Source organism: Poecilia mexicana, unplaced genomic scaffold, assembly GCF_051168715.1.
Source record: "Poecilia mexicana isolate PSO_F unplaced genomic scaffold, ASM5116871v1 scaffold_4, whole genome shotgun sequence".
Classification (NCBI taxonomy): Eukaryota; Metazoa; Chordata; class Actinopteri; order Cyprinodontiformes; family Poeciliidae; genus Poecilia; species Poecilia mexicana.
Window position 1 is genome coordinate 19,808,876 of NW_028263373.1, and position 12,768 is coordinate 19,821,643.

Below are 12,768 nucleotides of genomic sequence, written 5' to 3' on the forward strand. Positions count from 1 at the left end.
GCGAAAGCCTGATTTATGTTTAATACATGGGAATTGTGGTGATAATTCCCTCCCATCAGTCAAAACATCTCACGTAGATTAAAAAAAAAAAAAAGCCTCCCACTCATGCCACTGCAAATTGGCATTCCAATGTGATCATGCAATCCTGTTGTAATTTGGTTTTATAAAGAGAAGCTTAACTGACCTCTTTTATTCTAATGAGTTAGAGCTGCTGTGGGTTGTTCCTAAATATAAAAACCTAATTATCTTTGTTGGGAGGTTCTAATTGAATATTGTGCTTCAAATTCTTAAGATATGAATTTCTTATCATTGAATTCTCAAAACAAATCTGATCAATAGCAACATACTAAAGAATACACAATAAACAAGTTAATGTTGCAAGTGAAGAACAGGTGCTACTGCCTAACACACCCAGCTGCCAAGATGAAAATCTCCCCAATCTGTCAATATACCAAGATGACGTCTAGATCTTAATGATAGACGTGACAGTGAACCGAAATGAACTGCTACTGAGCATCAGGTTGAAAGATGTCGTACACAGAGCACGCTTTTACAGCAAAATGCAACAGATCAGGTGTAGATATAAGAAAACAACTCTATGCTATGGTTTCAAGACTTTAGGTAGTAATGAAATCAAGCAATTGCAAACTCAACTGAACTACAACTGCAACACGTGACCTTTAACAAAAACTTGGTGTGTGAAAATGTAAGCACACCCTTTAATTAAGTACATTGTAGTAGAACCAACTTCGCCAGTAATAACTTGCAGTAAACAGCTTTTGTCTTCTGTCGTGTCTGCTACTTGCCTCTCAAATCAATCATCAAGAGATTAAGGGTAATTTAGTTTCTGACACACTTCTTCTGGATATCAGATGACTCTCACAGACTGGGGGACAAGAACCTACTCAGGCACTTCATGTGAAAGACGTTGGGAAAAAAATAGAGGTGTAAAAGTCAATTATACTAACTTGTAGTTTGCTTAATCATCTGTGTCCAAACTCTTTGTCACTGGCGCCCAATTATTCAAGACAAAAGTACTCATATGCCACAGAAATAATAAAATAAATACTAAATCAACAAAGGTTATGCTGTTATTATATTTGTACTTTGTCAACAATAACCTAATAAAGCAGCATTTAGATAAAAAAAAAATAAAGTACTCAGAAGAAAAAAAAGAATGTAATGCTTTGTAAAGGGTTTCAGATAAATTGTTTTTTTTTTTTTTTTTGCATGTTTGCCTTAATAGATCGGAATCCAGTTCACAGTTTTGGAGAAGGCTCGACTAGTTAATTAACCAAAGGCAGATTTGGAAGTACAAAATTCTGCTTTTGACAAAAAGTTACTGGATAGAAGCAAATTTAAGGCACGGTCATTAACATATGAACACTTTGTGCTCTACATATCATTTTCCATTAACCACCAGTGGTGGTGGGCCAGATTTGTACCATTATTGAATTGCAGGTGGAGATTGCAAAAAAAAAAAAAAAAAAAAAAAAAAGGGATGGCCCCAGGGCCACACAGCTGTCATCTCCACTTCAGAACCATCGGGAATATCCACTGATACTCAACAAGGACACCAATCAAACAGTCACTCAGATTGTTTGAAGACTGAAGGATTTCAGACATCCTTGGCAATGACTGAAAGGCAGCCTAAAGGATGATTATCTCACCCTTCAGATGGAATTTAGACTGAATAAAAAGCTGTGACAAAATTTGCCAAACTAAATTTGATCCTGAAAAGATTAAGGAAACCACTTCAGGTATGAAGAGACAAAAAATGAGGCAGAATGTCGGCAGATGTCCAAACATTATGTCGGTGGAACATCAAGTACTAATGTTTATCTGTCGAAGAAAATCCCCACAGGGAATCATGGTTGTAGCAGTTAAATTCTTTAAAAGTGCTTCTTTGCAGCAGAATTAGAAACAGGGTTTTGGAGAGGGCTGATCCCAGTGATGGAAAAAAGTTAAAAAACGTTAAAGGAGAGATTTTCGAGCAAGTCTCTCACCAGACCTGAAGGGATTGGTAGAGTAGTCCCACCCCCTCAGCCTTAAATCAACTTGGCCTTGTTATGACTCTGAGTTGGCTGTGAAACAAGTTAACAAATAGGTGTGAACCAGTTGGGGTGGGGTGGGGAGCAGTACAGGGCTTTTCAACCAACAGTACAGTGGACTTATCGGTTTTGCCACACAAGAGGACGAAAAAAGGATAAAAGAAGCTGTAACAATGCATTTGATACAAAAAAAAAAAAAAATCTGCATACTTGTTGTGTCACAGTGTATTGATTAACCTAAAAACTACATTCACCAAATGTACAAAATATAAAGCAATGACTTTTCTCGTGCCTTTTTGATAATAACCAAGAAGCAGATATCTACAAAGGAGTGTTTTATTTGACGGAGTGGAACTTTAATTTCTAGCCCCTCATAAATTTATGTGGATAGTGTTACTTCCTGTGGCATTAGACAGGGAAATGTCCAGAAAGACAGTTCTCCATGTCTCTGCCTGTCTCAAGGAGTTAGGTTATTCTGAGCTACAGTTTCTCTCTAGTTAATGCTGCTATGGGCGTAGGCTGCTGGAGGAAAAACTGATCCCTTTTCTAAACCTTCTTCTTCTACTGCTCTCCAATTTGTATTGTCTGCTTTTATTTCATCACTTAACTTTATGTTTCTCTAAGATGTTTTAGAAGCTACATCTGGTTTGATGTTCTGTTTGGTTGTGGTGTCTTCCTTTTGGGAGGAAGCAGAGTATCAGCTATTATAATGCTGCCAACTACCAAATATTCTTCCCCTCCAAGCTATTAACGTTTTGCTTTTGTTTTTTTGTTGTTGTTTTTTTTACTTAAAAGGTACTACAATAGCTCATGTGTATCTGCTCTGTCTTTTTAACCCCCCAGTCGGTTGTGGCAGATGACCACGTGTACTCAGCTAGGTTCTACTGCAGGTTTCTTCCTGTTAAAGGACAGTTTTCTTTTCCAAAGCTGCTACATGAATGCTCAGTGAAAAGGATTACTGTTAAGACAATGACACCACAAGAGATTGTGTTCCGTTTCTCCATGGTTGTCCTGGAGGAGGGATTTTTGCAAGTCAATGCAATCTGCTGGTTTTCCTTTGATCATAATCTTGTTAAATTAATTTGAATAATGAACTGAACTTGATGCACTTGTTTGATTACTAGTATTTATGATTGAACAAATTTCCTTTCATTTTTTATTTTTTTTGCAAAGAGCCTGCAGACAACGTTTTTGTGAATTGATGTTATAAAACTAAATTGAATTAAACTTGTATTAGTTTTGGCTGTCACTAACCACAACAATCACATGCTGCCAGTTAGCTTAGTGAGGTCATATTCTTGCAATAAATGAAAGGCACACAATGAGAGATTTGCTACAGGAAAAAAAAAAAAAAAGTGTGGCCATGAAAGCTCAGCTGGCTGTGGGACATGACTCAAGTGGTTCAACTGCAAAACACAGAAAAGCCTCCAAAATAGTCTTGGCCATATCATGGTACTCTATTTTAATGAGAATGTAATAAACAGTCAATGGTGTCAGTAAAGTTTTAAAGAAGCTTGACTGTATCTAATACAATCATGATTTTGAGCAATCCTTAAATAAAGGACATGAATCCAAAATCAATTTATTTTAGTGTTATAATAATATAAAAATATAAACATTTTTGTGTACTATGGTTGCATTCATAGTTTATAGTATGATGGTATGCTTTGCTCGATTAATCTTCGAGATAAGAACTTGCATTTGGGAGCGACCAGTGCTCCATATGCTAAAACAACATTGATTGAAATTACTAAAACAAACCTATGCCATTACTTTTCTCTCCACATTATGCATTCAAACATTAAATATATACTAAAACAAAATATGTTAAAACAGTGATGTATTCCAACACTTTCAATCAAATACAAGTAATAGAAGCTGCAGATAAACTGTTTATTCTTGCAACTTTCACAATGTTTAATATTCATATTCATGGCAGCCATACTGAATTAGAGCTAGTGTTTGCTTGGGGAATGTCGCTTCCAGGGGGTGTAACCATTTTTTCTTTATGCTTTGAGCCTCAGAAAGTTCTGATAACAAATATAACAGTCCTAACATGTTGTGTCCTCCAATATATTATTTATCAGTAGATGCCAGATACAGATGGAATGCACAACTCCGCCTTTTCTAAAACTGGTAACAGTTAACAGATGCTCAGTTTATTCTTGTGTTACTTTCTTTCAGACAGAGATAGAAGTGCAACCGACTAAGCTGCAGAAATGGCTTTGGAAAACTGCACACACTGTCAAGACAAGGAGGCTCAAAGACAGATTGACAGACAGCTTCCCATTTATCAGCATTCGACCTGCTTGGTGTGAGAGGTTGGAGAGGAACTACGGAGTTGTCACTCAGCCCACAGCAGTTTATGCCCTGCAGTGACACATGAACTATGAGATATGACAGGTAACCTGTATTAGAACAGACGCACGCAAGAGTCGGCATGCAGGCACTAAGTGAAACAGCCGTGCTCTCTAAAGCACAGAACGAGATGATCTAAAATTGGGTTTACAGCAGTAATTAGAGCTTAATTAAATACAAGGCTTTACTTGGCTTCTGTTTTCATCCGACCATTTATATAACATTTTATGTGAAATCCCCTTGAAACTGTCTTTGTAATCCAGTTTTTGTACTTCTAACTTGACAACTTGAGACATTTTTGCAAGTTTTCCACTGACGTCGATTTCTATTGTCACTTGAATGCCAGGCATATTCTTTAGTTGACTTCCTGTGTCAAAAATATTACTCAAAGCATTCTACTTGTTGTGAGCTAGAAAGCTGCATGCATGCATAAGACAGTTTTGTTAAAAGTGAAGCACTGGTTTAAACTTATGCAATTTTCTTATGAATATGTTTTCTATCCATCTTCCATTCTAGATTCTGTGCATCAGATAACTTGGAATTACATAAAAAGAAGTGGTGTGTTTTTCACCATGTAAATCTTTAAAAAAAAGATTCAAAAGTAACAGTAAAACCTAAAAATAAAAACATTGTGTATGTGCATGGTTATAATTCTGGACATGATTAGGCAACTGAAACCAATCGTAACCAGTTCAGCACAGTTCAGAGTGGCACCCCTGAGGCTGCTTACCTGAGCCAAACCGCAGAGCAGGTAAAACCTCTGCAGTGCGTCTGGAACAAATGATGGTTCCTCCATGCCTTGACAGTTGGAGCAGTTTGAAAAATTAAAAACAAGTCTGACGGCTCACATCACATACCTTTCGCTTTCACGTCTCCAGAAAGTGTGGGTAGTTGCATGTTTTCCAGATTTAACTTTTATGCGTCGTCTCAAGTAACCACTTCCACGGCAAAAGACAAACCTGATTTAACCTCCCTGAGAGAGCAGAAACGCACAAGAATGGAGAAAGGAACACACACGTGCATTTCACCCACTTACAACCATTAGCGCTCGACTCTTTCTGTCCCCGGGGTTGCAAAGGACAAACACCGACAGGGATAAAGATGAATTACACATATTTTAACACGCAGCCTGAGGTGACAATGCAACTTGTGCCACACAAACCTTTTTGTGTGGCATAAAATGGAAATGGAAACACATCAGAGATCTAAACAGCAAGCATGACACTGCATGTGTATGAGTCAGCTGGAAGCTCAGGAAACGCACGGCACCCACTTGATGACAGGTATTTCCACTCAAGGTGATCCACAATGGCGAGGTATGAGCACAGTGTCAGCCATTTCCTTTTTGAGAGTTCAAAGGTTAAACTCTCTTTGGTCTCTTTTAGAAATAAGGAGACAATGAGGGTCTACCCGCTGTAACTGAACCGCTGTAACCTTGTCTTTACTACAAGCTTTAACCTCTGAGCTACTCAGGTGATAGAAACTCTGCATTACCAAAATGCTCTTAATTCAGCAACAACAATTTTAAAATCATTTCACATTTTAGAGAAAGCTTTATAGATTTAGGTATGAAAAAAAAGTGGTCTATGTGATTGTACAGACATACACTTTCATATCAACAGTCGCAGGAGCCTGCTGTATGTCCCATGATGACACTTTAAGATGGTTTGCTTTCAAGGAGAATGGTTATTTATGTTATTTTTTTTTTATACAGTGAAAAATGATTTCAAATTCTTTGGAGGCGTTTTTAAATCAGGCTGATACACCTCTTCTTTCTGCAGGCTTTTGTTAGGCCATTTGATCTCAGTACTAGATAACATTTGGCAGCTTTAATTATATAATAAAAATGTATCAGTCTATGAAGCAGTATCCAAAAAAAAACTTCTCTTAATAAAGTCAGTTTTTTGTCTACACTGCACCTTCAAAATATCAATTTCTCAATAGCTTGTGGTGGCCTGATATTTACGTGTCGATTGTAACCCATCAGATGTCAGAAACACAACAACGGGATCAACATTGCGGGTGATACTGCCAGGATGCTGACATATCACAAAAGCAACACCTTAAAGTTTCTTGGCCCACAGGTCAGTGTTGACTCGATCAACTGAAGGTGTAGTTTTCAGTGTGGATTCAGGGTTAAGACCCTGAATGAATGAGCTGACATGCACAAAGAATACAGGCACAGGTGTGTAACCAGCTCTGCCATACCCTCAGCAGTCAGTCAGCAGGACCTCCTTTTTAATCCCCTGCCGTCACTCAACTGAATCTCAACCTTAATCTCAGAGGTCCAAAGCTCATGGGACGGGGACTTTTGGCTTTTAACCAAGAGTTTGATGCCTAACAAGAGCCACGACACTTTGGGGTAACCTAATACCATCAGTAAGGAGTAGCTGCAATGCACTTTAGATCCCCTAAATGCAAGACCCACCTCCTCTCTTCTGAGACAGATGCATGACGTACTTTCTGTTGCACAAGATAGCTTGCTCATGCACAACTTTGTCATTACAGCACATAGAATCCAGTTCCTGATTGATCGGGATTAGCTCCCAAGGAAGGTGACGCATCATATACATGACCTCATCAGTAAATGGATGTTTTTTTGGTTGGCTTTAGTGAATATGTGCAGCCTTTCTGAATTCATTGACAGGATACAGCCGACATTACTCTTAAAGAGGTGGGCTGGCTTGTTCCCAGCAGCTTTAAAGCATACAATGAGCCGCCTGAAGCTGTCAGCTGCACCCTTTATAGCTGATAAGTGTATGTTCTCAGACACAATGACCGGCAATGAGACACGTAAAAATATATATATATAAAAAAATAAAAAAACAAAACAAAACCTATTTCTCACAAGGTAAGGTCAAATATATAGAGATATACACTATAATGTGAGATAAATTTAACAAAACTATATGGATTTCACAATTTTTAAAATAATGTCGTTCTTCAGCACCCACTGCAACTTCTTACATGTCTACCTGTTAAACTGTCCAATCATTAAACAGGCAAAAACTTGAAGAACTGTGAATATTAAATCTAAATTAACTAAATTAAATGGAAACCTTGATGACAGTCAAAGTTACCAAAGCTTTGACCGTAGTCATAAGGTTAAAGGTCAGACATTTTGACATGGGGACATGTCAAAATTTTAGTGTGGATGTCACCCATCCACACTAAAAGTTTTCTCAATGCACTTTACAAGACAAACCATCTCCAGAAATATGCACTTAAATGCAGTGCAATCAAATAACAAAAACTAAAGGTCTCCAAATGAGGAATTATTTATTCTCAAATGGGTAATGATTGAGTAAAAGTTTTAATTTCAAATCTTTTGATGGATGTACAAGAATAAATGTTGGTGTTTTCAGCTTTTCTAGCCTCTATGGCACTTGTTGTGATATGAGTGGAGACTCAGGCTTTCTGTGTCTCTGCAGAGTTAAGGAGCAGAAAGGTAGAAATACTTAAATACAAATAAGAAGCTCATCCTTGTTGTCTCTAAAAAGCAAATAAATGGAAGAAGAGTAACAGTAGAACAATTCAATTTAGTCTGAACTGAGCCCTAAGGGTTCTTTCTTTCTGTGGAGAATTTAAAAATTCATATGTCATCAGCAAAATAGTGCTGAAATCTTATTAAAAAAAAAAAAATCCAGTTTGAAAGATATGTCAACATAATTGACCGCCTATCAATATGTTAAGAAAAAGAAACGCAAGAGACCATGACAAGATTTCTATGTGTAAAAAAAAAATAAACAAAACAGAGTAAACACCACACTTACGTTTCATTCTTTTCTTTGAATATTTAAATTCTGATTTGATTGTTCATTTTTATTAGTTTCTTTTCTATTGCACCATTTTGCATCACTTTGTGAATGTGGTTCTGTGTTAGTTGGTGTGGGAGGGCGAGGAGTGGGAGAGAAAGTGTTGAACCTCACACTCTCACACAGTGCAATACTATATTTGTATGGACTAACTTGAACTCTGTATACTTTTTCTTTTAATTTTGAAGAGATGTGTGTTTTTATTTCTCAGTGTGAACAGAAAAATATTGTTTTGGAGGAACATAAACTGAGTTCATGAAAGGACACAAACCTGCATCCCAAAACGTAATCCTCTTTATTTGGAAGAATGGATTAAAATTCTTCCACACTGATGTGGAAGACTGATAAATATTTCCAAGTCGTGTTCATCCGACACAGTCTACACAGGCAGCAAAGTACACTATAATTATTTCACAGATTTGTCTTGGATATATAGAAAAATTATGTTTAGTTGAAAAGTTGCATGTAAAAACACTACATTAAACACACAATAAGAAACCTGGCTTACCACTTCAGTGGGACGGAAGAATTTTGGGTCCACCTTCACGTGTACCACACCGGTCTCTTTGCAACGGCCAATCTCATTTTCATCCTTCCCCTCCCACCTGCAATACGATAAAATCCACATAAAGAAGCTTTCCACATTTTCTGTTTATACTTTTTTGTGAAATTGGAACCAATCCAACAGGCATTATGAACACTCAAAAACCCCTTTATGTGAAGGTTTTGACTACTCGATAAAAAAAGGAAAAAAAAAAAAAAAGGGCAGTGAGAAAAGCTTCCATTTTCAAATTTAAGGTATTGAAGTGAAGATATTAATCTCTCTCAGGCAGTAATCTTACACATTATAAAAGTGACCTATGTTGTGTTGTATTTGTGTGTGAACACTCACACAATGGTCTTTCCCACATGTTTAAAGGCCTTCTCGACAAACTCCCTCACGCTGTGAACCTCCCCCGTTGCGATTACAAAATCGTCTGGCTCCTCTGACTGCAGCATCAGCCACATAGCCTGAAAGAGACAGAAACACTGAGGTCAAACCACAGAAAGATCATAAAGACAATTTGGTGCTCCACTCTGGACACTGCCCAGTTCTACTCTGACAGACAGGAAGTGAACCTGCGACCTCTGAGCGGGGCACTCGCTTGTACCTCTTTCCTGACGTCACCAAGGAGACTCATGGGACACAAACTGTGGGAAAAGATGACCGATCACTCCCAGATCACTCCCACAGGCCCCAGTGTGCTGCTGCCACACACAAAAATGCACATGCGGTCTTGAAAGCTCAAGCATTAAGAAGCGCTGCACAACTGTTTTAAAAAACACTGTAATAGTGTTGCTACTCCCAAAATGCTCTGTTATACGTGGCGCCAGCAGAGCAGAACTGCAGAGCTCTGGGACATTCAAGAGAGCAAGAAGAGAGTCATAAGGGACACAAAGACAGACAGACAGACAGACAAACAGACAGACAGATGTCTCTAAAAAATCCATATGTGTATGTGCATATATATATATATATATATATATATATATATATATATATATATATATATATATATATATATATATCTGTATAGCATATAATATAATTCAGTTTAATTCAGCATATTTATTTCAATTCATACAGCAGTCATAGTGTCATAGTGTGAAAGTAAGCCATATGCCATTTCATTCTAGGCTTTAGTAGATCAGGAAAAAAAATGGATGTAGTTTTCTTTATGGAAAGCCATTTCATTCAAAATTAAATAAATAGCAGTTATTAACAAATTATTAATAGTTCATCAAATAAATTATTATCAAAACTGAAATAAAAACAAAATGAATATGTTAGAATATGTTCTCATCTTAACTTGACTTTCTGATTTGCTTTGAAAAGCACAGCTGCAAGTTTGGTATCATGTCACTGTCTGTTTAATATACTGTGTTTCACTAAGTGAATTTAGTTACTGGAATACTTAAAGTTTTCAGTGCTATTTCAATTAAATTAATGGATAACACTTACTGATTAATACTTTTTACTTTCTAACTTTTATTTATATTTGCACTGTCACATGTAATAAAGTAAAAAAAAAATCCATTAAAACTTCATCCATCCATTTTCTTTACACCCTTGTCCCTTGGTGGGGTCAGGGGGGGGGGTTGCTGGTGCCCATCTCCAGCTAATGTTCTGGGTGAGAGGCGGGGTACACCCTGGGCAGGTTGCCAGTCTGTTGCAGGGCAACACAAAGACAAACAATCATGCACACACACACACACACACACACACCTAGGGGCAATTTGGAGAGGCATGTTTTGGACTGTGGGAGGAAACCGGAGTACCCGGAGAAAACCCACGCATGCACAGGGAGAGCATGCAGGCTCCATGCGGGGGGGCCGGGGCTGGGAATTGGACCCAGAGCCTTCTTGCTGCAAGGCAACAGCTCTACCAACTGCGCCACTGTGCAGTTGGTAGAGCTGCACAGTGGCGCAGCTCTACCAAACTTATTAAAACTTATTTCTGATAATTCGTAATAAAAAAACAATTGTTTTGTGTTCCATTCCTGTTGTCCAATGGTTTGTTGAAACCTATTTGTTAAATGTACACTTAGAAACAAATCTTAAACCATACACACTTCATTGTGCCTTTCCAACTATTAATTAGCTTAAGCAAAGCTTTTTACTCAGGGCTATTTTTCCACATAGCTGTGGTTGGGTTACTTTACTCTCTAGCTTAGCCTTTTGCAAAACATTTTTTACCTCAACTGATGAAAATGAGGGCTGCTGCTTAACAGCTACAGGTTCTCATAATTTTTTAACAGAAATGAAAAAAGCAGAACTAATTTGCTGGAAAAACTGCCCCAGAGGAGTGTTATCAAGACAGTTTATGTGCTCCACTTGCAACAGTAGCTTGCATTGGAATCGGAACATGTGTGCATATGGTTGCCACATCAGGATGCTTTATGATGTGAAGCAGAAGCTGTCGGCCTCGCTCAGAGCATTTAGCAGATGCTATCTTCTCTTTGCAGTCATATTTATTGATGTGTCTGTCTTTCATTAATGTAAAAAAAATCCAAAATGCTGGACACCAGAAACTCCTCAATTGTATTTCTGTGATCAAATTCTACATCAAAGGAATTTAAAAAACATATTGTTAATCAATTCTTGTGATTAACATACCAAACATGGATGAGTCAGCAACTGTGTCATTTTTTTCTCCAACGTTGTTTGTGGGATAAAGTTATTTTAAAATTATACATTAAACCTAAATGCAAGTTAAAATGACGGATGAATCCATTGGCTACAGTTTCTTCCTTATACACACAGAATCCAAAAGTAGATTTAGAAATATAATTGCAAAGTTCTGCACTGATTGGCTATCTCTTTACATTTTTCTTCCTGGCAGCCAGTCTTTTTTGTTTTCCTATCACAGTAATTCTTCAGGCTTTCTGAAAGTTGGTATGTTACTATGGAAACAACAACTATGGAACTGAAGGACTATATTAAGGACTATATATACTAATTGTGTTATTGGATAAGCACATGGAATGCAAGCGCACACAAACACACAAGAGTGGTGATGGAATGGACTTCCTCAGGGAGGCGAAGCCTTCCTATTTGAGGATCGTTTAGGGTCATCTGACCGCTCAGCACTGATGACTCCCCTGAGCCTGACCTCTGGCCTCTCACTCCTTGGCTCCTGATGAACAAAACAGATTCTCTCACACTGTCACAAAGGCCAAATATGTCACCTAAATGTTGGAGTGACTGAGCAACAAAGCAATTAGAGCATGTTATAGTAGCATCCACATCTGACTAAAGCCGCTTCAAATATTTGTGCTGGTTAAGGTGGGGAGGAAAAAATTATCGTACATCTAATTTTTTTTTCTTGTTGATTATTGGTTTTAGATGTGAAATGTGACACAAAAATCTTTAAACCCCCCCAGAAATGATTAAGTCAAAAATAAATTGATTCAAAGATTTTATGCCAAATACAGGTTTACATTATCTGTAAATCTGTAAACAGTTTAATAATCACGGAAGATTTTGACTTTGAAGAAAAAAAAACAACTTTATTGACATGATTCTTTGTTCTGATCTCTATTCTTATAAATTAAGAGAGCGATTCAACCCAGATCAAACCAGATCAACAACACTTTCAGAAATTTGCTGTTTCTAATAGCAAGTCAAGTTTGCATTATTGAATATTTTTGGTCTTGAACAAGATTTCATACTGTGTTGAGTGCAACTACAGGCAGGCATGTAGAAGGCACAGCTGCCACAGTGGTTCTGTGTTCAATTGTCCTTTCTCTGATGGAAGACACAAGCCGATCTATTACTGCTATTCACTTTGTGTCGAATCTTTGTTTTTAATTTTTACTGAAAGTTCTTTCTGGTTCAGTGATCCTGTGTTTGTCAGTGTCTTGCTCCTGGATGGAGCCGTCCAGAGATCTACCGCTGCCAATAACTGTGCGTACCCTGATTTTCTGTTCAACAGAAAGTACTACTGGCACAGTCCCTCTGTGTTTGGCTGTGTTTCGTTTATGAATGGAGCCATTAACTGAGCC

At 37.6% G+C, this 12,768-nt stretch overlaps 1 protein-coding gene across 1 annotated transcript in view; it reads right to left on the minus strand.

The window, feature by feature from the left end:
* Positions 1 to 12,768, minus strand: part of gmds (GDP-mannose 4,6-dehydratase) — a 164,884-nt gene that overhangs the window by 34,263 nt on the left and 117,853 nt on the right. Inside the window, exons 8-9 of the mRNA XM_014981198.2 lie at positions 9,117 to 9,235; positions 8,733 to 8,829 (exon numbers count right to left, since the gene is read on the minus strand). Of these exons, the coding sequence (XP_014836684.1) occupies positions 8,733 to 8,829; positions 9,117 to 9,235 (216 nt within the window). The remainder of the gene's footprint in view (positions 1 to 8,732; positions 8,830 to 9,116; positions 9,236 to 12,768) is intronic.